Source organism: Eriocheir sinensis, chromosome 22, assembly GCF_024679095.1.
Source record: "Eriocheir sinensis breed Jianghai 21 chromosome 22, ASM2467909v1, whole genome shotgun sequence".
NCBI lineage: Eukaryota > Metazoa > Arthropoda > Malacostraca > Decapoda > Varunidae > Eriocheir > Eriocheir sinensis.
This window is the reverse complement of record NC_066530.1, coordinates 1,579,413-1,604,491: the sequence shown is the minus strand read 5'-3', so window position 1 is coordinate 1,604,491 and position 25,079 is coordinate 1,579,413. Positions and strand designations below refer to the sequence as shown.

The 25,079-nt window shown below is 39.4% G+C and overlaps 2 protein-coding genes across 13 annotated transcripts in view; one reads left to right on the top strand and one right to left on the bottom strand.

Annotated features, from left to right (window-relative positions):
- The first annotated feature begins 128 nt into the window (after positions 1–128).
- LOC127001912 (COMM domain-containing protein 4-like) overlaps positions 129–25,079 on the top strand; it is a 74,588-nt gene continuing 49,637 nt past the window's right edge. For all 7 annotated transcript variants that reach the window (XR_007755546.1, XR_007755544.1, XR_007755545.1 and 4 more), the window contains exon 1: positions 129–367. The gene's annotated coding sequence lies outside the window, so the exon portion shown is untranslated. The remainder of the gene's footprint in view (positions 368–25,079) is intronic.
- Positions 3,329–25,079, bottom strand: part of LOC127001909 (uncharacterized) — a 39,537-nt gene continuing 17,786 nt past the window's right edge. The window contains exons 2-5 of one of the 6 annotated variants that reach the window (XR_007755539.1): positions 18,881–19,056; positions 13,413–14,206; positions 12,762–13,361; positions 3,329–11,824 (exon numbers count right to left, since the gene is read on the bottom strand). Coding sequence is in view for 1 of the 6 variants with exons in the window: in XM_050867142.1 (XP_050723099.1) it covers positions 12,832–14,206; positions 18,881–19,050 (1,545 nt within the window). In the remaining 5 variants the exon portion in view is untranslated. Of the gene's footprint in view, positions 11,825–12,761; positions 14,207–18,880; positions 19,057–25,079 lie in introns of all 6 variants that reach the window. The other 5 variants (XR_007755537.1, XR_007755538.1, XR_007755540.1 and 2 more) reach the window with 5 other exon arrangements.

Below are 25,079 nucleotides of genomic sequence, written 5' to 3'. Positions count from 1 at the left end.
CTTCCTGTTCTACGAAGGTAATAGTTGATGGTATTTGTTAGGTTATTTCTATTTTCCCCTTGAACTGCCTCCTATAAAGTAATAAATAAGTAAACAAGTAAATAATATAGGCCCGTAATCCACTCCTCGCCATGACTCAGACCGAGACCAAAGTAGGAGGTGCCAGCTGATTACGATAACAAACGTCAAAATCATTCATCATTTCTCTACTAAATACCGGCTGAATAAGACTAACACGTGGATACAAAGTGCAGCGATAATCCAAGAGTCTATATACACCAAGAGGAAGACTTATAGTGCCGTAAAAGGAGATAAATAGGAGAAGAAGAAGAGAGGGCTGTCTGGAGGTGCGTGGCTGTCATCTTGGGTAAGTGTTCTGTTGATGTTTCTTTTTTTGGTCATGTCATGCTGTGTGTTGATCCATGTAGTGTTATTGTCTATTTAGCACGTGTTTGAGGTGTGTGTGTGTGTGTGTGTGTGTGTGTGTGTGTGTGTGTGTGTGTGTGTGTGTGTGTGTGTGTGTGTGTGTGTGTGTGTGTGTGTGTGTGTGTGTGTGTGTGTGTGTTCCTTGCTTTTTCTCCTTCCTTTTTCTTTCCATTTCTTTTATTTTCTTGTCATCTTGTGTATATTTTTCTTTTTTGTGACCAATTTACCAAAGTGTGTGTGTGTGTGTGTGTGTGTGTGTGTGTGTGTGTTCCTTGCTTTTTCTCCTTCCTTTTTCTTTCCATTTCTTTTATTTTTTTGTCATCTTGTGTATATTTTTCTTTTTTTGTGACCAATTTACCAAAGTGAGTATGTGTGTGTGTGTGTGTGTGTGTGTAATAGTAATGATAATATATGGTTTATCTAGTTTTGGCAGCTGTAAGGATGAAAATATACAAATTACAAGTTACATATGAAAGTAAATTAAAAAAAAAATGTATGGAAAAGGGAGATGGGGAACTGGGGTCTGGCAAAGCTGTGGGAAGGTTGGGGGGTGGGGGTGGGGGGTGCATTGGGGGCAGGGGTGGGGGGGTGGAGTGCAATGTGGTGGTGCCGGAAGGGTTTGTGGGTGGGGGTGGGTGGTGGGGTGCAGTTTGGGGGTGCCAGGAGGGGGGGGGGAATGGTGACCTCCTACAAAAGACGGGATGGTGTTAATCTTCAGGTCGGAACGCTGGGTCAGGTGACGACTCATGTATGTATTTTATTTATTTATTTTTTTTTTTTTTTGCCCTTGAGCTGTTTCCTTTACTATATAAAAAAAAAAATCCATGACTACCTCCTAAAATGTAACCTATCGCCATTAACAATACTTTGACCTTTATGATTATTTGAGTTGTTTTTCATCATCATCATCATCATCATCATCATCACCTTATTGCATTTTTAAAAGAGTAAGCACTGGAATACTAACTAGATATTAATTTTTGGATCAACTATGTGGCTCCTCCTTTTCCTCCTCCTTCTCCTTTTATTATCCTCCTGTTCCTCTTTTCTTCCTTTTTGATTTCCTCTTCCTCTCCTCTTCTAATTGTATTTTCTAATTTATTGGAATATTTTTTGTATTTTTGCTTTATTGGTGAAGGTGGAGGACTGACATGCATGTCAGTCAAGGTGTTCAGCATAAGGATGTAGTTTTGACCATTATGGATTTCATTTCCATTTTCCTTTAGCTAGATTGCCTTGGAGGTGAAATAGTGCCTAGCTTTGGTTATTTGAGGCACACACACACACACACACACACACACACACACACACACACACACACACACACACACACACACACACACTGCACTCAATCAAGCTGGCATTAGGTTGATGTTCCTTGCTGACGCCCTTCCCTGTTGCAGGTTGAAGGAGCTCGCTGAATAGTTGTCAATCGTGACCATGGTTCGCAAGGACGCCCGCGCTCCTACTTCCTCCTCCTCCTCCTCCTCCACCTGCTCCTTCACCGCGCCCACTTCCTCCGCACGATACCAGAGGCTCACACAAGAGGATGATGGCTTTGTCGATGCTCAGTTTAAGGTATATGATGGTGTAGGTATTGCTTTAATATTTGTTTTAAGATCAGAGGGCAGTGTGTGGCTATAGAATGGCTCTATGATAGCTTGATAATACTGTCAATACCTGCCTCTCTAGTTTCCCTGTTAAGTTTGAGAGCTGTGGCTGATCTGACTGGCCTAGAAATCCAGTTGGCTTATGACACTCCTAAGAGGATAGGGGGCAGAGACTCCAGAGAATAATCAAAGCACTTAAATCCTGTGACCCAATTTATGCCTGAGAGGAATTTCCAGTACATGATAATGCCATACAATACCTATAAATAAAAGTTCCCAGCATTACTCTGTAGTGCGTGAGTTGGTTCCGCACGACATCCTACAAACTACCACGTTGCCCACTAATAATGTTTGCTGGGAACTCCATGAATTATTGAAGTCATGAATATTGGATCCACAGTTGCTATGAGACAGCTGTAGCTCTTCGTTTGCAACAAAGTGCGTATAAAATTAATCATGAGAAGAATAACAGTCTTGAAAATAGTATCTTTTATCCTCCCCCCTCATTCTGAGCCTCTTCCGCCATCATCCATAGCTCTTCCATAACACTTAATGAGCCAATAATTTTGACCGTGAGAAGAATGATGGACTTGGAAATATCTTTTATCCACCCCTCTTTTTAAACATCCCCTCTCATTCTAAGCCTCTTCCGCCATCCCGCCACTAACAGCCTGGGCCCAAGCGCATCCCCTGGAAGGCCATAGGCTACGCACTGGTGCTCTTTGCTGCTGGGACGCTGCTTCTGGTCATGGGGAGTCTGCTTGTGACGGGCTACTTTGATGAGAAGTACGCCGACCGCACCTGGCCGGTCATCATCCTCGGGGCTCTTATGTTCATCCCTGGCGCCTATCACTCCTATGTAGCCTACTATGCGTTCAAGGGCTACGAGGGGTACTCCTTTGATGACATCCCTTCCTACGAGGACTGAGAGGAGCTTCAGAGCGTCTTTCTTTTGTGCTGTGTTGGAATGTTTTGATTTGTTAAGTGGTTTTGTTGGATGATGGAGAGGTGGCTGAGAATATCTGAATCCTACTGTTCGTGTATATTTTGCTTTTCTTGAGGGTCATGTTAGGTCTGTTAGGTGTGGTTGTTTGATTGCTATGAGCAGCTTGGAAATACCTTTGATCATTGTTGTTTCTGTATGTCTTTGCTTTTATTGTTGGTCAGGTTAGATTGGGTTAAGATTTAGGTGGTTTGATAACTAAAAGCAGCTTTGAAATGTCTTAGGTTAGGCTAGGTTTATTAGGTGTGATAACCAATTGAAACTTATTAACGTTTCCATTTTATGCTGCTTTTCTATTTCTTTGGTTTTCCTGGTGGTTAAGTTAGGTTAGGTTTATCAGATGGCTTGATAACTAGAAGTGGAAGCTTGCAAACACCTTGGATCAATGCTCTTTCTGTATGCTTTGCTTTTTTGGTGGTAAGGTTAGGTTAGGTTAGGTTTATTAGGTGGTTTGATAACTAAAAGCAACTTGGAAATAGGTTAGGATAGGTTTGTTAATTGTGTTTGATAACTAAATGAAACGTGGGAACATCTCTAATCAATGCTCTTTCTGTATGCTTTGCTTTTTTCGGTGGTTAGGTTAGGTTATGTTCATTAGGTGATTTGATAACTGGTAATGTCTCTGATTCATGCTGTCTCTATGTGTTTTTCTTTTCTTGGTGGTCAGGTTAGGTTAAGTTTGTTAGGTGTATTTGATAACAAAAAGCAGCTTAGTAATGTCTGATTCATACTGTCTCTATATGTTTTTCTGATTCATGCTGTCTATATGTTTTTTTTCTTCTCTATGGTCAGGTTTGGTTAGGTTTGTTAGGTGAATTTGATAAGTAAAAGCAGCTTCGAAATGTCTCTGATTTGTACTATTTCATTAGGCCGTATTATAAGTTGAACCTGAAAAGTTTTGGGTCCCTACAGAGTTATTCATCCTGACCTCTGTAGAGACCCGAAACTTCTCGGATCCGACTTGTAATACAGCCCCTAAACTGAACTCTGTAGGGACCCGAAACTTCTCGGATTCGATTTGTAATACGGCCCATTATGTTTTGCCTTCCTCGGTGGTTTGATTTGCCTCGCTTTGTCCGCATTCCAGTGTGTACCTCAGGAAACTTAGCCTAGTCTGGTCGATGGTGATAATGAGTGTCTTAGTTGAATGTTTAATTTTAGGGGATACTCTTTTTTTAATCAGTTCTTCCTTTATATAGTTATTTAATACTTTGCTTTGGTTTCATCCAGTTCTTGAGTCTTGAGTGTGATATTTTTTATTTTCCTTTCTTATTTATTTATTTATTTATTAACTAAGTTCAGGTGTCATTGTAAGCACCCAAACTAATGTATATTCTCCATAATAGTCTGTTTTTTCTACTCTAAACTCAATACTAAGCCAACTAAACTAACTCGATACTAAATTTCTGGTGTGGGTTCCTTAAATTTCTTACCTTCTGTATCAACACCAAATTCTGTACGCATAAGGAATTTTCATAGTGTTTTGTGTTTGGTTCGGTAGCTGACAAACTTGCTGTGTTGGACTATGGCTCAGGTCCTGAATGGAAGCAGACAAGAATCAAAACTTATTAAAGAACCGAGTCTGTCTTACATTCAGTTTTGGTTTGTTATTGATTTCACTTCTCGACTAAGCTTGGGTCTACTGAACTCTTTGGCCAATATATTATGTTTCCTTCAGATTTTTTTTTCTCAGCATTTTTGTTATAGTTTTATTACTTTACATCTCATTTACATTTGGTTTAGTTTGCCATTGATATCACTTCTCGACTAAGTTTGATCTTTGGTCTTATATTACGTAGTCTACAGGTTTAATTTTCTCTGTGTTTTTCCGACAATGTTTTATTATACTACATTCTTCTTACATTTGGTTCAGTTTGTCGTAGATTTTATTTCTCGACTTAGCTCGGTCTTGTACTCTTTGGCCGTTCTCTTCATATTTTATTTTCCAAGTGGTTTTCCGTCATAATTTCCTCTTACTTATGGTTTTGTTTGTCATTGATTTTATTTCTCCACTAAGCTTCGTTCTACTTTACTCTTTGGCCAGTATATATTACGTTCTCTTCATATTTTTTTTTCTATTGCTTATCTGTCTGAGTTTTATTAGTCTTCATTCCTCTTACAATCAGTCTAGTTTTTTATTGATTTTATTTCTTTACTATGCTTGGTAATACTTTGCTCTTTGGTCAATATGTTACATTCTCTTCATTTTTATTTTCTCATTGCTTTTCTGTCTTAGTTTTATTAGTCTATATTACTCATGAATTTAGTTTAGTTTGCCATAGATTTTATTTCTCGACTAAATGGTTCTACATACATCTTTACTCTTTGTCCAGTATAATAAGTTCTCTTCATATTTTATTTTCTCAGTGGTTTTCTGTCTTAGTTTCATTAGTCTACATTTCTCTTACATATAGTTTAGTTTCCCATAGATTTTATTTCTCTACTAAATGGTTCTACATACTTCTTTACTCTTTGTCCTGTATAATAAGTTCTCTTCATATTTTATTTTCTCAGTGGTTTTCTGTCATAGTTTTATTAGTCTACATTCCTCTTACAATCAGTTTAGTTTGTCATTGATCTTATTTCTTTACTATGCTTGGTAATACTTTTCTCTTTGGTCAATATATTACATTCTCTTCATATTTTATTTTCTTGGCGGTTTTCGGTCGTAGTTTTAATAGTCTACATTTCTCTTACATTTAGTTTTAGTGGCAAGGATTTCCAGATGCAGTTCCTTTGCCCTCTGCTGTATTGTGCTTCTCAACTTTCCCACTTTCTCTACTGCTGCCATCATCACCATCATCATCATTTTCCACTCATACATCATCATTATTATCATGCATCACCATTGCCACCACCACCACAGCTGTCATCATTTTTTTTTTTTACAGTAAAGGAATCCGCTCCCATTCACGTACATTCCAATGCCTTAGTAGTGTTCCTTTCTGTATAAAGATGTGTTAAACTTAATTTTTGTTTATTTTTAATACTGTGCTTAATTTCTGCATCCAGTGGCTTATAGTTTATGAAGTTTATTTTTTGTGCTTCATTTCTGCATCCATTGGCTTATAGTTTATTAAGTTTATTTCCTGTGAGTGTGATGTATTCTAATTTTTAAGCATGCCAAGAAGGGTGGAGAGAAAGAAGAGGTATGGTATAGAATTTAATGTTTGCTTAGGGATAAACAGTGGCTGTTTGAGGACATGTAAAGGTTATTCCTGAACTCCTCTGTGGTATTTTAATAGATGTAATTTTAATGCACTCTGAAAGGAAAGAAAGTACAGCCATAGTGTGTGATAGAAGCTAAATTTAATACGAATGAATTGTAGAGAAAAAGAAGGTTCTGTCATGATATATTAGAGGTTGTAATAGGAGCTGTGAATTTCAATACGAGTGCACCTTAGAGAGAAAGAAGGTACAGTCATAATATCTAGAAGAAGGTGCAATAGAAGCTGTAAATTTCAATACGAGTCCACCTTAGAGAGAAAGAAGATGCGTTCATAATATATAATAGAGGATGCAGAATGAAGTAAATAGGTAAAGGTATAGTTTAGGGCATACACTATAGTTGTGCATTGCCTCGGTGCTCATCTCCGTCTCATTGGCCCTTGAGCACGGTTGCCAGATTATCGTACTCAAGAGCTGCGTTTTTACCGGTTTCTGGCCCATAGCTGTTGCCAAGAAGCACCAATAATTAACCATTTAAACGATAACCATATACGAAGGCAGTTATTTGGGTAATGAAAGCAGTTTTGGGGTCGGAAATCGGCAAACATAAGAGGCAGAGTACGACAGTCTGGCAACGTTGCCCTTGAGTCTTACGTAATAGGGGATGTAAATTAATGTGAATATGCCGCGAAAAAAGGAAATACTGCCATAGCTTGAAATAGGGAAAGCAAACACTAGTCATAATATGTAATTCGGACTGTAGCTGATGTAGATGTGCAGTGGAGAGACAGTACAACGGCCTTACACATGGAACAAGAGATTCAAACAGACCTAGCAATGCAACAGAAAGATCCAATGTGAAGTCTTCTGTGTTGTGATGCAGAGATGGGTTGAAGTGTATCTCAATCTTGGTCTGTGTTCAGTGTCTTAAGGTGGGCTGGCTGGTATCAGTAAACCTTAGAGAGTAAGTTTATGTCTTTCTTCATGTCCTTAAAGCAGTGGTTCTTAACCCCTAAAGGACGGGCTAGAGGGCGATTTTCTGCTCGTGAGTGTGTGCCGCGTTGATAAAATTTGGCGATATAGGTGTTCTTCATCAGTGCCCTGTGTGGCAGTTTGAAACCAACACACAATAGTTCATAGTCCTTTTACATCGCCAATCTTTCATTTACCCGATGAAAGAAACTAGAAGTCCCTCGGTTGCAGCACGGCGGAGATATCGTCACCTTCGTAAACAGACCACCTGAGTCATTATTTTCTACTTCTCAGGAAATCAGAAAAGAAGTATCATTATTTCATTTAGCTTAAGGTTTAGGCAGAAATGAAGAGACCAATTCTAGGATACTCAAACCCTGAATGATGAAGGCAACTATACAAAAATGGGCGTCATATGCTGAAAAACTGATATAGACAAAACCTGGAAATCGCTGAAAAATGACTGAGGCGATTATTTTATGAGGGTGACGATATGATGTTGGAAAGTACAAATCTTGGTGGGAAATCGGATGACGGGAATTCCTGCACCCCGACTTTCTGCCTTTCTCCGCCTGAGTGGGAATTCCCGTTAGCTGTCCTTTAGGGGTTAAACTGAGGGGTGTTTGTAGTTTTCAGGGGTTGTGAGCCCTGGGGAAAACATCAGATCTTTTATTTTTTTTTGTACAGTAAGGGAGGCAGCTCAAGGGCAAAAACAAAAGCGACAAAAAAAAAAAAAGAGAAAAAATAAGCCCCCCAGATGCTGCTCCGATGAAAGGAAACAGAGCGAGAGGCTAGAAGAGAGGTCAAAATTTCAGGTGGAGAGGTGTCTTTTTTTTTTTCTCTTTCTTTTTTTAACAGGAAAGGAAGCAGCTCAAGGGCATGAAAAAAACCCCACCAAATGCTGCTCCTAAAAAAGATAAAAGTAGAGAGTGGCCAAAAGAGAGGTCAGTTTTTGGTGGAGAGTCTGTTGTTGGAATATTTTATCTTAAGAGCCTGGGGTAATATGCAAGGGGTGTGTGTGTGAAGGGAAGACCCATTCCTAGAGGGGGCATTTAAGAACCACTGCTTGAAGGGAAAAAGAAAAATGTACGAAAGTGAGATTCTGCTTGTATTTTCCCTCTCAGTCATGTTGTTGGGAGGTAAAAGAAGAATATATATAGTCAAGATTGATATTTCTTTTATTCTGTCTCCTTGCATTGTGTTGTAATAAGAAAGAGGAATGGATGGGGTTAAAAATTAGGTGTTTATTGTTTTTTAAGAGGAAAATTTTGGGTTAAAGAGTAGGTGTTTAATGTTCAGAGGAAAATATAGGGTTAGAAATTAGGTGTTAATTGTTTTTAGGAGGAAAATATAGGGTTAAAAATTAGGTGTTTATTGCTTTTTAACCCGGTAGCAGCGATGGGCCAAATTTGTGGCTTTACCATGCACCAGTGATGGGCCAAATTTTTGCCATGATATAAACCCCCCAAAATAAATGATGCATAAACTGCTCACAAATGCGTTGATATATATTATGAAATGGTTTGTGTGAGTGATGATTTTTTCTAATTTTTCTCACTTAGAGGGACCTTTAAGAAACATGATCCCCGCAGCTACCGGGTTAAGAGGAAAATATTGGGTTGAAAATTTGGTGTTTAATGTTTTTTGAGAGGATAATATTGGATTAAAAGTTAGGCATTTAATTTTTTATCTTGTCATCTTAGGAGAAAAAGAGAATATAGAATCGGAATACAGTTTTTTCCATTATCCTTTTCCTTACCTTGTCATGTCAAAATTAAGGAGGAAAATGTCGAGTCCAAGATGAGTTTTCTTTTGTTTCGCCTCGTCCAGTCACGTTAAGAAGAGGGAAAAAATATAGAGAAGAATTTTATATTTTTCTCCCTTTTTTCTCTTTACTCTTTTCATTTCCATTGACACATTTTTTGCACCTTTTACCTATGCCTTTTTTTCCCTTTATCTCCCTCTCCTTTTTGCTTCCTTGTCTATTTTTCACATCTCTTCACATAAAAGGGAAAAAATATAAAGAAGAATATTATATTTTTCTCCCTTTTTCTCTTTACTCCTCTTTCATTTCCATTTACACACTTTTGCACATTTTATCTATGCCTTTCTTCTCCTTTATTTCCCTCTCCTTTTTGCTTCCTTGTCTCATTTTCACATCTCTTCATTGAATCTTTATTTTTTTCTCTTATATCCCTTGTTTTGTTAATTTCAGCATCAGGTTCACAGGTTTAAGTTAGGCTAGTTTGTTGTAATGGAGATTTTAACTCGTCCGCTGCAATTGGCACGGATTTGTCTTTCTCTGGTAGCCTGGTAACTTATACTCCCAGGTCTTTCTCTGCCTCTGTTGTGGAAAGTGTTTCCCGTGTGGCATTGGTGTGCTGGATATCCCTTCACTGCTAGCCTGGTAACTTATACTCCCAGCTGGTCTTTCTCTGCCTCTGTGGTGGGTAGTTGAGTGTTTCCCATGTGGTATTGGTATGCTGGATATCCCCTCCCAAAACGCATGACTACATTTTTCTTCATTGAATTGTAGCAGCCACTTTTTATTCCATTCCTGTAGCTTGGTGATGTCCTCTGGTAGGAAATGCTCACTCAAGGGGTTAATAGGGGAGACAAAAATTAGATGGACTGCCTGCTCTATTTTTATTTAGTATCACATGAACTCACAACATCCTGCTCGGGTTCTTGTATCCCAGTGTTGTGTTACGTTGAAGTGCTGTTGCTGTTATTGGCCCAGTGCAGTGGTGGATTGTGGTGGTGCTGGCAGTAATGGTAGTAGCAGTAGTCGTAGTAGTAGTAGTAGTAGTAGTAGTAGTAATAGTAGTGGGGGTTGTTTTAGGTGAATGCTCAAACCTTCTATACTGAGGGACATGAGACAAGCCAGAGAGAGAGAGAGAGAGATTGCAGCCTTAGTCCAGCCTTACTAAAGCTACAGAAGTGAATCAGAGGAGAGATATATAGTAAGAGAGAGAGAGAGAGAGAGAGATTATTTAATTATCTTACTACCATATAGACTTTTTTATACATACATATTCTTCATTTTACTGTCATGAATAAATTTTTCCTCTTTTCTTTCCACCAGTACTATTTTTATAAGCCATTTTTATTTACAATTTCTGTGAGTCCTGAAAATTTATGTGCCACCTTCCCACCCACACACCCACACGCCGTGATATACTAAACAGCAGGCAAGGGAAATATTCTACAAGAGATTACACTTTTTTTGTCCTGTGGTGATTTTTACATCTCGGCTAATATTTCCTGGACCCTTGATCAACGATACCAGATTGTCTTACTCAGCCTCTTATATTTACCAACTTCCGACCCAAAAACTGTCTCATGGACCCCAATAAGGAGATTCACTTATAATTGTCGTTAAAATAGTTAATTCCTGATGTTTCTTGGCAATAGTTAGGCGTCAGAAACCGGTAAATACTATGCTCTGAGTTAGACAATCTGGCAACGGTGTCCTCGATTCATAAAAGACCACACTCACTTTGCCGAGCGCACGCACCATAACGTCATCACCACACTGTTCTTAAGTCGTCAGCATCATCTTGTAATACTCATTTTTATTATTAGCTTCTGTAATAATAGGAGTTCTTGTTTCATTATAAGACTGCTCTGGCTTTCCACACACATACACCGCACATATTAACATGATACAGTTGAAATTATCCTTCTTACAATAGAGTATGTAATTGTTTTTCTTTTTTACAGCAAAGGGGATAGGTCAAGTGCACACAAAAAAAGGAAACAATGATGAAAAAAAAGCCCACTACTCACTGCTCCTAAAAAAAGTCCAGGGGAGTGGCTGAAAGATAGGTCAATTTCGGGAGAAGAGGTGTCCTGATACCCTCCTCTTAATCTATTCATATCTATTTATAATCATCTTTGTTATTATATGAAGATGATTTAAGTCTCCAGTTTTTAGTATATTTAGTTATGGAAGTCCATTTGATTTGGTTAATATGGGTTAGTTAAATTTCTTCTCTCTGTACATTTTTTTGTGGTTAATTTCAGCATCAGGTTCACAGGTTTAAGTTATGGCTAATTCGTTGTATTGTAGATTTTAACCCATTCCCAGCATCTTCATTTGATTTGACACAATTTACCTCTCATTTACTACCAAACATATTCAATTTAGTCCAGCATTTCTCTTTTATTAATAGAACTCATCTCAACTATTTACGTATAATGTTCAAATAAGTCAGGTATTTCTACATTATTCAACAGAACTCATCTCTCAACCATCACCACACAATAGTAAATTCAGTCCAGCATTTCTATCTTATTTAATAGAAATTATCTCTTGACTATTGCCACATTATCTTCAGTTCAGTCTAGTATGTCTTTCATTTAATATAACTTCTCCCTTTCTGAAACACTGTTGATATGTATGAATTGCCATCTTAACTTTCTTGTATTTCCGAGGCATTACTGATGGTTAGGTGAGGATCTAGGGCCTACAACACTGAGAAGTATCATCTAGCCGGTGTCAGGGCTGAGGTTGTCTTGAGTCCAGGCTGATGTATTACTGGCAGCAGGAGGTTGTGGAGGTGGTGGGTGGTGCTGGTAGTGATGGTGGTGGTGGTGGTCGTTGTTGGCTCTGGGGGCTGTGTTCTTGGTAAGCTGAGAAACCCTGAGGGAAGGAATGTTTTTTTATAATTTTGCAATAGTATTATTTTATAGTAAAGAAAAGTGATTAAACTCAACCCATAAAACAAAATAGAAATGGGAATGGGTGGGAGTGCTTTTGGTAAACATCATAATTCCATGAGTATCAATCTGTCCCTCTCCTTGAACGGAAAAGTGTACAATCACTGTATCCTGCCAGGCCTAAGATAGGGCTAAAAAACTTGGCCCCTTACAAAATGAAATGTCCAAAGAAGTCTCAGAAGTGCACAAGGAGGAATGGAGAGAAAAGTATTGAGTGTAAATATGGAGACAAGCATCAAGCATTATGAATTACGGAACAGGCATAAGTTTAAGATGTTTTAACAATGATTGACCTCTCTTTTGGTCACTTATTACTTTTGTCTTTGTGGGAGTGGCGATTAGCGGGCTTTTTTTATACACCTTTTCTGTTGCCCTTGAGTTGTTTCCTTAGCTGTAGAAAAAAAAAGAAGAAAAATACTAGACTTTTTCAGGTCATAACATGGTGGAAGTGATGACAGATGGACAACCCAGGTAACATAGTGTCTGCTCAATAATCACAGAAATCTGGGTAGACAAGAGGACTCATTAGTTGGAAGGTAAAGTTACAAGATTTGCCGGAACTAGATGAAGTACACTAACATTAAACAGAGAGAGGATCGGTAACATTTTTATTTTTTTATTTTTTGGGGGGGGATCTTTTTTTAGTTTTTTTTAATGGTCTTTTTTGTTCTTTTTGTTAGCATACTTTTTTTGTTTTCTGCCTTTGAGCCCTTTTTTTTTTTTCGGGGGGGGGGGGGGCGATTTTTGTTTTTTTTGTTCTTTTTTTAGCATACTTTTTTATTTATTTTTTGTTTTTTTGCCTTTGAGCCATTTCCTTTGCTGTAAAAAAATGCCTGTCAGTCTTCTTTTTCTCTGCTCACCTACATTAGTTACTAGAAGCAGTTGGCCGCCCTCCGAAGCTTGGCCTGCTGTACGTACCCTGCTGTCCCTCTACCTTCTCTTGCCCTCCCTCGGTCCAAGTTGGTCCATCCATTCCGCTAGAGCATTGAACTGCCTCTCTTCCTCATTGCTGTTATGGTTCTTCCACGTAAAAGGGCCGAGTGGATCGTTCCTGCCCACCAAGGTGCTCAATGTTGCCCGACTCTCTTCATTGCTGCGTTTCCCGGCCCAGGCACTAAATCCTCGCTTATCGCCGGTAACCTCATCTCGCTTCCCCGCCCAAGCGCTGAATTCTCTCTTATCATCTCCGTTGTCACTTCTCTTGCCCGCCCAGGCGCTAAAACCTCTCTTTTTATCTTCATCCTCACTTCTTTTTCCGGCCCATGCACTGAAGCCTCTCTTATCATTCTCCTCGCTCCTCTTCCCTGCCCAAGCGCTGAACTTCCGCTTTTCTTCATTGTCGGTGCTTCTCTTCCTTCGCGTCCCTTCCCAATCATTGTCGCTGCGTTTCCCGGCCCAGGCACTGAACCCTCGCTTCTCGTCGCCCCCGTCGTCTCTCTTCCCTGCCCATGCACTGAAGCCTCTCTTGTCACTCTCGTCTTCACTTCTCTTCCCTGCCCAAGCACTAAAACCTCTCTTCTCATCCTCGTCTTCACTTCTCTTCCCTGCCCAAGCACTAAAACCTCTCTTCTCATCCTTGTCTTCGCTTCTCTTCCCTGCCCAAGCACTAAAACCTCTCTTCTCATCCTCGTCTTCGCTTCTCTTTCCTGCCCAAGCACTAAACCCTCTCTTCTCATCCTCGTCTTCACTCCTTTTCCCTGCCCAAGCGCTAAACCCCCTCTTGTAGTTTTCCTCACTTCGTTTTCCTGCCCACGCGCTGAACCCTCCTCTCTTATCCTCTTCGCTCCTCTTCCCTGCCCACGGACTGAACGCTATTCTCTTCGTGTCAACATTGGACCTCGTGTCTGCCTCAAATCCAGGGTTAAGCGCAGCAGCACGCCAGACCATCCCATTGGCCAGGGCTCCTCGATTGGCAACCCACACTCGTAGAATATCCTCCAGTCTGGCTCGTCCTGCTATGCCCCGAGTGTCCCCCAGCCTGCCTCGTCCTATTACGGCGTTGTCGCTTCGCTTGCCTCCCCATGGTCGAAATCTTGGCCGCCTCACTTCCTGCCTGTAGCTTGGCTGGGCGTGTGGTCGCTCCGGTGTGTTGCGTCGGAGCCTCACAACTGTATGGAGTTTGGATATCACGTCGTCCCCCATCATTGGAAGCTTGTTGATCTCCACCAGTGATTGGGCCCACTCCTGATCATCCTCCTTGTCCTCGTCTTCCTGGTTTGCCGGTTGTTTCTTCACGACCAGCAGTATGGAGGGCTCTTCAGGGGTGAGGGCTGAGGGCTCCCCTGTCTCGCGCTTCACCCGACACCTGCAAGAGAAGGATTGAAATTTATATCACCTCATTACCTCACCTGCTTGTTTGTTTAGCATCAGTATTCTTAGATGCGTCCACCTCTCACACCAACTAATATTAAAGGCCAAAAATGAGATCAATTGGCTTCTAATGAGTGTTTTGTTAGGTTCATGGTACAGAGGAAGGGTCAGACTACCACCAGGGTCATAAAACTACCCCCAGAAATGCCCAAAATTCTTACAAAAATCTAGTCAAATATGTGAGATTGCTTGCCGAAATGTTCAAGAATGACTCTGTATGTGTTTGTTTACATGGTCATTGCTTTGTGTGGGTATCTACTTATCTGGTCACTGCTTTACACTTCTACTTTCCTGATGATAGTTTAAGGACTTTCTCTATTCTGTTCATCACCTGTACAGAGGGTTGGGTTTGTGGTTATTTCCCATTCCAGCTTTTGTTTTGTCAGCCCTTAGCCTTCTTCTTTCCTTGTTAATTAAATGTCCGGATATTGTTATTACACTGTTTTTGTAAATTAGATGCAAATGTAGAGGATTTATGGGCTTCTTGTGTTCTACCATCTCTGCTTTATCTTATCAGTCCTTACTATTTTTTATCCTTTCAGTGTAAAATGTTCAAATGCTCAAATATAGAGGATTTTGGGGCTTCTTGTGTTCTGCCATCCCTGCTTCATCTTATCAATCCTTATTATCTTTTCTCCTTTCAACGTAAAATGTTCAAATACTCAAATATAGAGGATTTTTGTGCTTCTTGTGTTCTGCCATCTCTGCTTCATCTTATCAATCCTAACTTCCTTTTCTCCTCTTGATGTAAATTGTTCAAATGTTGTTTATGCACTTAGAACCTATTGCTATGGGATGGCAGACCAAAGAAGACATATCCTGAAACTGACTTCTCCTTCGGCCATTCCTCTCCAATCATTTTAGGGGCAATAACTAGCAGGCTTTTTTTTTTACTATTGTTTTCTTTTTTTTTTAAGCCCTTGATCTGTCTCCTTAACTGTAAAAAAAAAAATGATAGGACTTTGTAGAGATATTTGAAGGTTGATCACCGACCGCCTAACCTCAAAATAAAAACAAGATAGGTAACTGGTGAAAAACAGATGATGATGATGATGATGATGATGGTGGTGGTGGTTTTGGTGATGTTGGTAAAGTTGAGTAAATAAAATTGAAAATAAAGAAATTGTAATATTAGACAATCAGAGAATAGTTGAAAAAAATGTTCTGAGAATTGTTTTTGTAATTGGTTGTGCATGATCAGGTGCAATTACTCTTGATGGCTGTTGCATGGACTTTTTTTTTCATCGTTATTGAGAAAATGGTAACGAAATAAAAGAAGTGTTAATTAGAACTTTGTGTGTGGATAGACTGCACATAAAACATGGACTCCTTATTTATTTATCTATTAAACTTTAACTTTGGGTATGGATAGACTTCACATAAGACACAGACTTCTTATTTATTTAGTATCTATTAACTATTTTATTTCATCTTTTTTTGTGTGTGTTTGGATTTCTATTGACAAAACAAGAGAAAAAACAATGAGGCAGAAGTTAGTTTAGCAAAGACAGGCTTCTAATTACTACAGTCATTGTTTACATTCATGTTGTTGTTGAGCAAACGAGCAAAAAAGTAAAAGAAAAAAGTAAAAAGTTTGTACAGTGTAGATGAACTTTACGTAAATCGCTTACTTCTTATTTATTTATATGTTTATTATTTTATTTTTCTCTACATGGAAAGTATCAAGCATGACATCCATTCAAACTAATGTATGCAATATTTTTTTTTGTATTTCATTTGTTGTTTATTTATTTATATTATTAGTTTTTTTTTACTGTATTTATCATTTTATATTTAAAGTAATTCGACATCGCATCCATAGGTATCAAACAACCCTGTGCAATTTATTCTTTATTTACTTATATTTATCTAATTATTTATTTATTTTTTTATTCCCTTTTTGCACAGGACAATTTTTGCTCTGTGTATTTTGTCATAACAATAGTGACTGGGGAAGTGATGGGTTTAGTGACCTTCCTATAACGATTTTTGCCATCAAATTGCCAACACATGCTTATTGCTTCACATTTACCTCTTAGTTTTATATAAGTGGAGGGACACCTTTTTTTGTATGGCAATGTGTAACTCTTAATTGGGCTGTAAGTGGAGATATTGTCACATCGTCAACATCATCATCATTGTCATCATTATCATCATCATCATCATCATTTTCATCATCATCATCATTGTCATCATTATCATCATCATCATCATCATCATCATCATCATCATCATCATTATCATCATCACCATTATCATTATCATCATCATCATCATCATCATCATCATCATCATTATCATTAACAACATCATCATCATCATCATCATCATTATCATTAACAACATCATCATCATCATCATCATCATCATCCTCAACAACATCATCATCATCACCATCATCATCACATCACATCAACCAATTATTTTTTTTAATAGTAACATGTAGCTCGTAAATTAGTCTCTGAGTGCATGTTCTGTCATATCTTCAACATCCAATATCTATTATCATCAATATCCATCAATTGCATCTCTTAGCAGTTTCTTATACATATGATTACTTATATAAAAGCTGATGTTTTTTGTATGAGGAGCAGCGAGTGGCGGGCTTTTTTTAATATTACTGTTTCCTTTTTTTGTGCCCTTGAGCTGTTTCCTTTGTTGTAAAAAAAAAAAAGTGAAAAGAGGCAGGTTATGATCCAAAGCCACTGTGGATTACAAACTTTTAGCCCTTTTTTTTTGTTTTATAAGTGATTGAATGCTCTCTAGTTATGGTGCAAGCTGACTGAGGCTGTATATATAGCTGTAACCATATCTACAGTTTACATCACATTATTAGCATTTCTTCATTATATCGGTTAGCACATCTCCCTTCACACACACACACACACACACACACACACACACACACACACACACACACACACACACACACACACACACACACACACAGAGGGAAGGTGAAAAACAAACTTCATTCACTTAGCGATATTTTTCTGTGGCCGCGATGAGCGAGAAAAGAGAAAGAGAGGTTGAGTCACGATTTCACACCTTCGACTTCTTAAAAAAAATCTCTCTCTCTCTCGCAGAAATACAAACTTTAGGTGGCCATTTGAATTGATGTAGTTTCTAGTCTGGACCATGATGTCAGTTTTACTATCTCCCGTTCCTTTTTCTCTTTCCATTCATTCCTTTTTTTTCTCCCTCTTGTTTTTTATAGTGTGTGTGTGTTTTGGAAATATCTATGTGAATTTATTTTCATATAAAGTTTGAGCTATCCATAAGTGCAGATTTATGCAGTCAACTGAAGCCATTCTTTGATGTGCATATTATGAAACCGAAGACAGGAAGCTCCTCATCAAAGAAGAAAAAGATATAAACTGAAAAGGTTAAACAAAAAAGTGAAAGGAAATATAACGTGAATAAGCCATCGAAGCAAGAAAAATACATAAAAAGTAATGGGTGTGAAGGGACGTGTGTGTGTGTGTGTGTGTGTGTGTGTGTGTGTGTGTGTGTGTGTCATGTTTGCTCTGAATATATGGCCAGGAGTTTCGAAAAGACATAAGTTACTGTAGCTAACAGATGGTGTAAGGTGAGACTCGTAAAAAGGACTGTGTTTAGAGAGAGAGAGAGAGAGAGAGAGAGAGAGAGAGAGAGAGAGAGAGAGAGAGAGAGAGAGAGAGAGAGAGAGTTAACAAGGACAGTGTAAAGGTATATGGGTAAATTTATACAATATGCAAAATTCTAAAAACAAAAAAAAACGAAATGATGAAATTTGCCAAAAAAAATACTTTCACTAGACGAGACGTAATAATAATGGCAATAAAATAACTTCAAACACACACACACAAAAAAAATAATAATAATAACGATAAGTTTTCAACTGTAGACAAATTATTTACATACGCGTTTTTCGGTTACATTTTCACGGCCAAAATGTACTAAAATGTTGCAGCTCGTGTGTAGTGTTTGTTTGTTTGTGTGTGTGTGTGTGTGTGTGTGTGTGTGTGTGTGTGTGTGTTAGGCATAAAACCAATTCAAACTGATATTTATTTTTCCCTCCAGTCATCTGTAATGAACATCAGACGAAGTGAAATACGTGAAATTCAACGAGGGCGATAAAAATGTTTAAATGCTGCAGTAGACTTTTGATTCAGTGCATAACAGCGACCATCTCTTAGTAATGGAGGGACTGGAATACGTCCGTGTGTCTGATTAATCATTATGCTTACAACACCGTACATTGATTGCATAGATATTGAATTGCGACAAGATCTCACCGTAGAGTTTCATGATAGAGACGCCCGTTTGTTTGCTTTATTATGCCTACTATGGTGTCTTTGTTGCATATATAGTGAAACGCGGCAAGATCTCACCGTAGAGTTTCATCGTAAGAGACCCCGGTGTGTTTGGTTATTTATTATGTACATAGACTACGGTACCTGTGTTTGTTTATTTATTATGTATACTACGGTACCAGTGTTGCATAGATAGTGAAACGCGGCCAGACCTTACCATAGAGTTTCATCGGGAGAGTCGCCCGAAAGTCTGCTTAGTTATGCCTACTATAATATTTCGGTTGCATTGCTAGCGAAACACGGCAAGGGCTCACCGTAGAGTTTCATCGGCAGAAACAGCGGACGGGCAAGGGTCCTCGATGACGGCAGCCTCGAAGTCAGCGTTCCTCCCCGCGGCGGTGTCGTGGGCCGAGACCGAGTAGACTGTGAGCATGGCCAGGCACCCCACCAGCCAGGCTCTGACCCCCCATTGCCGCGTGCCCATCGTGACCTAGAAGGGAAGGAGAAGAGGGTGGTTATGGAGGGACAGACAGACAAACACAGACACAAACAGACTCACATAAACACAAGTAGATAGATAGAAACAACACAGATTAAAGAAAACACATACAAACAGTTAGTAACAGGAACACAGACAGACAAACGGACAGACAGAGACAGACAAACAGACAAACGCAGACATATATAAACACAAGTAGATAGATAGAGACATACCAACAGACTAGAGAAAACACATACAAACAGTTAGCAATAGGAACACAGACAGCCAGACACAAACACAGGTAGACAGACACATAGACAAACAGACAAAGGATACACACATACAGACATAACACAATAGGAATACAGACACACAGACTTATATAAACACAAGTAGAAAGATAGAAACAACACAGACTAAAGAAAACACATACAAACAGGTAGCAATAGGAACACAGACAGACGGACACAAACACATATAGACAGACAGATAGACAAACATACAAAGGATACACACATACAGAGAAACAGAACACAATAGGAATTTAGACAGACAGACAGACACAAACACAAGTAGACAGACAGATAGACGAACATACAAAGGATACACACATACAGAGAAACATAACACAATAGGAAGACAGACACACAGACAGGCAGAAACAGACGAACGAACACACATATGAATGAACAGACAAACAGACAGACAAAAGAAACACACACAAATACATACAAACAGTCAGCAATAGGTATACACACAAACAAACACATTAACAGACAGACAGACCCACAAACACGGAACCAGACTCACAGAAAAAGCAAAAACAAATTCAGAAAATGATCAACAACCAAAAGATTTCAGTCGCACGTCTACCTTCGAATCTGATAATGTATTCAATTACCACGAGCTTAAAAGGGTAACAGACGATTCCATAACACGACTCTACGTTCTGTCACATCTTCCGTCAACAGAGGAGCCAGACTGTGTAGGGAATGCAGGACTAAATCGAGTGAAGGCCGATCAAATGACGCTAATTGGTTCGCGCTTAAAACCTCGTATTTTTCATTTATTAGTTTTATTGATCAAGGGTTATGAAAAAGGGTCAGGTAGATTAACAGCTGTATTGGCGTTGAGGTTCTGGTCTTTGAATCGTTCTCTGTAAACAAGTTTTAATATCATGTGGATGAAAATTTGCTCCACAGATGAAATTATACTGACTGAGAATTATAAGTGGCAGTAAGTGATTTTAAAAGGAATAATAAAACTAAGTGTATAAAAATTATGGAAAGATTATTAGAAAGTGATTAGAAATTGAAAAAAAATAGTAACAGCTTTTAGTGAGCATATTAAAAGAATAAAAATACAGTGCATGAGCAGTAAAAAGGATGATGTGAAATAAATAAACAGGAGCAGATTAGGAAGTGAATAATGATGACGACGAAGATAATAATAATAATAATAATAATAATAATAATAATAATAATAATAATAATAATAATAATAATAATAATAATAATAATAATAATAATGAAAAAAAAGAAAAAAAAGGTCTTACTTGCATCAATAAATTTTTAAAGTAACAAGCAAAGTGACGTAATATTGATAACTACAATGACATCAACATCTTTAACAACAACAACAGTAAAAACAATGACAATAAAAACGATAAAAGTATAAAAAAAAAACAAGTTGAATAATAACCTGAAAATGATGACAATAATAATGATAATAATAACAGGTACTTCCGTTTCATACCATAAATAACACAAGCACCCCCCCTCCTCCCCCCCCCCTCTAAAAAAAAAAATGAGGCCGATCTACTGTGAATGCAACTAATAAACCAACTCATTACAAAATCATTCAACCAAAAACCAGAATAAAACACTGAAGCATATTTTGTAATCCAACTTTTTTAGCGGTAACAAAAAATGATCTTAACCTGTCAGACGCAACACACACACACACACACACACACACACACACACACACACACACACACACACACACACACACACACACACACACACACGTTGGTAAATTGGTCACACAAAAGAAGAAAATATACACAAGGTGACAAGAAAATAAAAGAAATGGAAAGAAAAAGGAAGGAGAAAGGAAGAGAAAAAGAAAGGAAAAAACACCCACACACACACACACACACACACACACACACACACACACACACACACACACACACACACACACACACACACACACACACACACACACACACACACACACACACACACACACACACACACACACACACACACACACACACACATCAATTTATTTATTCATTGTATTTATATGTTTATTTCATGACCCTAAAGGTTTGTAACGTAAATTGCGTCCCATTGGAAGTAATTCAGAAGGGAAACGAATATATGAATAGACCATTGCTGAGAGAGAGAGAGAGAGAGAGAGAGAGAGAGAGAGAGAGAGAGAGAGAGAGAGAGAGAGAGAGAGAGAGAGAGAGAGAGAGAGAGAGAGAGCAACCTTGGTGACATTTTGACTTTAATGTAATGTCGTTTTCGTGTGTGTGTGTGTGTGTGTGTGTGTGTGTGTGTGTGTGTGTGTGTGTGTGTGTGTGTGTGTGTGTGTCTTGCATTTCAAAGTTCACATCCCAGAAGAGTTAAACGCGTTTCCTCGAGTCTTCTGGGTCTTGGGCTACTTTTTGTGCAAGACTTCTAATGGTTGGACGGTTTTTTGAGAGCATTGGGCGGGAAGGAGGGAGGGAGAGGACGAGGAAGAGGGGGCAGGGAGGTGTGTGTGTGTTTGTTTGTGTGTGTGAGTTAATGTTTTGTTTTAAAGTCTGTTCATCTCGTTGCATTTAATATACTCTAATTGCTGTGGTGGTGGTGGTGGTGGTGGTGGTGGTGTGTGTGTGTGTGTGTGTGTGTGTGTGTGTGTGTGTTTATTACCTAACCACAAGTCTCTCTCTCTATCCCTCTCTATCTGTCTATCTATCTATCTATCTATCTATCTATCTATCTATCTATCTCAAACCTTCTCCATTTCCCATTCTTTCTTTTTTTCCCTCTTCCGCTCTCTCAATCCCTCTTCCTTCCTTCCCTCCCTCCCTCCCTCACCCTCCTTCCTTCTTCTTCCTCCTCCTCCTTCTCCTTCCGCCATCCCGAGGTATTTTTCTCCACACAAATGCTGATATAATTTCTTCACCCCTCTCCTGGGTCTCACGTAATCCCTGGAGGCCCCAAAAGCCAGCCTTGGGACGCCACTAAGAGCTGGCCTGGCAAACAAGGGAAGGGCACTGGAGACTAGCTCGTGTTACTCCGCTGCGCTCCTGTTTCCATGTTTGAATACGCGATGCTGGTGTTTGTGTGTGTGTGGTTATGTGGGTGAAGTGGGCGGGAGGGGAAGAGGGGCAAATGTGTGAATGTGTTGGCGTGTGCGTGTGTGAGTGTGTGAGTGTGTGTGAGTGGGCGACGGAGGAGGAAAGAGATTAGCTCAAAAGAGGAAGATGGGAAGGAAGGAGACGCAGGTTACGAAGAAGAAAGGAAAGGAAAGGAAAGGATGAATTAGTTTATGAGGCACAGAGAGGATAGGGAAGAGGAAAGGGAGGAAGGAAGAGAGGCAAAAAAGGAAAGAAAAAAAGAGGTAAAAGGGAGAGGAAAGTGGGAGGAATGAGTTTCTGAGAAGAGGATAGGATAGAAATGAGTCAAGAAAGAGGGAAAAAAGAGGGAAAAAGAAAGGAGAGATGTAGGTTCAGGAAATGGAAGAAGGAGGGAGAGGAGATAATGGGAAAGAGAGAAGGATGGAAGAAAAAAAGACAAGTAAGTGAAAAAGAAGAAAAGGGATAAAAAGGAAAGATATGGAGGTGAAAAGGAAAGGAGGAGTTAGTTTATTAGGGAGAGGAGAGGATGGGGAAGAGGAAGGACAGGAAGAGAGGTGAGACAGAAGGAAAGGAAAAACAAAAGAGGGAAAAAGAAAGGAGAGATGTAGGTTAAGGAAATGGAAGGAGGAGGGAAAGAAGAGGATGGGAAAGAGGGAAGGATGGAAGAAAAAGGCAAGAAAGTGAAAATGAAAAAGAAAAGGGATAAAAAGGAAAGATGATGAGGCGAAAAGGAAAGGAGGAGTTATTTTAAGAGGGAGAGGAGAGGATGAGAAAAACTCTGGCCTCTGCATATTGAAATAATCAACTGAACACGATTTGCGGTAGCGGCGTCATTTTGCGGGCTTGTTTTTACGTTTCCCCTTGTTATATCTCGCGCCCTTGAGCTGCCTCCGTTTCTGTATAAAAGTTGATGTAGCATTGATGTGGCGGAAGTGTCTGGGAATACCGAACGTGCCGCGAGGGAGTGACGCAACAGGGAAATTCTGAGACGTTTTTGAGGTGGCTCGCTCTCCCGACCTATTCTCCTCGCATTCACACTTCACTACTGGCAAAATCTTCAACTCTTCTGCCTTCTATTCCTCCCCTTCTCCTTCTCCTCCTCTTCTTCCTTCTTCTCTACTTCTTCCTCCTCTTACTCCTCCTCCTTCTTCTCCATGCAAAATCTTCATCTCTTCTTCCTTCTTTTCCTTCCCTTCTCCTTCTCCTCCTCTTCTTCCTTCTTCTCTACTTCTTCCTCCTCTTACTCCTCCTTTTTCTCCATGCAAAATCTTCACCTCTCCTTCCTTCTTTTCCTTCCCTTCTCCTTCTCCTCCTCTTCTTCCTTCTTCTCTACTTCTTCCTCCTCTTATTCCTCCTTCTTCTCCATGCAAAATCTTCATCTCTTCTTCCTTCTTTTCCTCCCCTTCTCCTCCTCCTCCTCTTCTTCCTTCTTCTCTACTTCTTCCTCCTCTTATTCCTCCTTCTTCTCCATGCAAAATCTTCAACTCTTCTGCCTTCTTTTCCTCCCCTTCTCCTTCTCCCCCTTTTCTTCCCTCTTCTCTACTTTTTCCTCCTCTTCCTCCTCCTCCTTCTTCTCCTCATGATATATAGATAGTAGAATAAATGTATAAAATAGCATATGTAGTAGATGTAAGGATTAGTAGATATATAAATTAGTAAGAAAGAAAGGTATAGATGTTTAGAATATATAGACGCATAGACAGATAGATACTTGACCTTGACCTTGGAGTGAACTGACTTTTAGGTGATAATGTATTTAATTTTTATTGAAAGAAGTAGAGTAAAAAAAAAAAGTGCTGTAGGATTTCAATGTGACTCGTTGTATATCATGCCCCAAAACCTGCGTATTAGAAACAGACCTCACCCCATCCTCCTTCTCCTCCTCCTCCTCCTCCTACTCCTCCTCCTCCTCCTCCTCCTCTTGACTTCCCTTCCCGTAGATAAAGATGGATTGCCCCCTCGCCTCTGTGTGTGTGTGTGTGTGTGTGTGTGTGTGTGTGTGTGTGTGTGTGTGTGTGTGTGTGTGTGTGTGTGTGTGTGTGTGTGTCCGCCACTTTAGGGATTAACTTCGCCTATCCATTTTTTTTGTGTGTGTTTCTTTCTCGTTTTCTTTTACTTTATTCTCATTCTTTTTTTGTTTTCTCATTACTATTATTTCTCTCAGTTCATGTCTGTGTGTGTGTGTGTGTGTGTGTGTGTGTGTGTGTGTGTGTGTGTGTGTGTGTGTGTGTGTATGTGTGTGTGTTAGTGCGTGTGCGTGTGGGTGTGTGCTTTCTTAGATAATTCCTTGAGGCATATTTTCGCCATACAAGCAGAGGAAGGAGGAGGAGGAGGAGGAGGAGGAGGAGGAGGAGGAGGAAACATGGAAACATGGACGAGCAGGTAACAGAAAGCCTATTGGCTCATTGCGGGTCTGCCTGCTTTCAGCGGTTTAATCAATCCGTCAGCCACGGGAGTGACCTGCGGAAGGCATTAAAGCACTACTGTACGTACGTACTCGTGTATACATTCAGTTAATTCCCGATGCAGCGAAGTGACGATCAATGCGATTCGTAAAGGAGTGGATTGTTTCCGCTCTAACTACTTCTGCAGGAAGGCTGTTCCAGTGGCGGACAACTCTGTTCGAGAAATAACTCCTGCCGATATACGTACTGCATCGCTTTGCTTGTATTGTTTT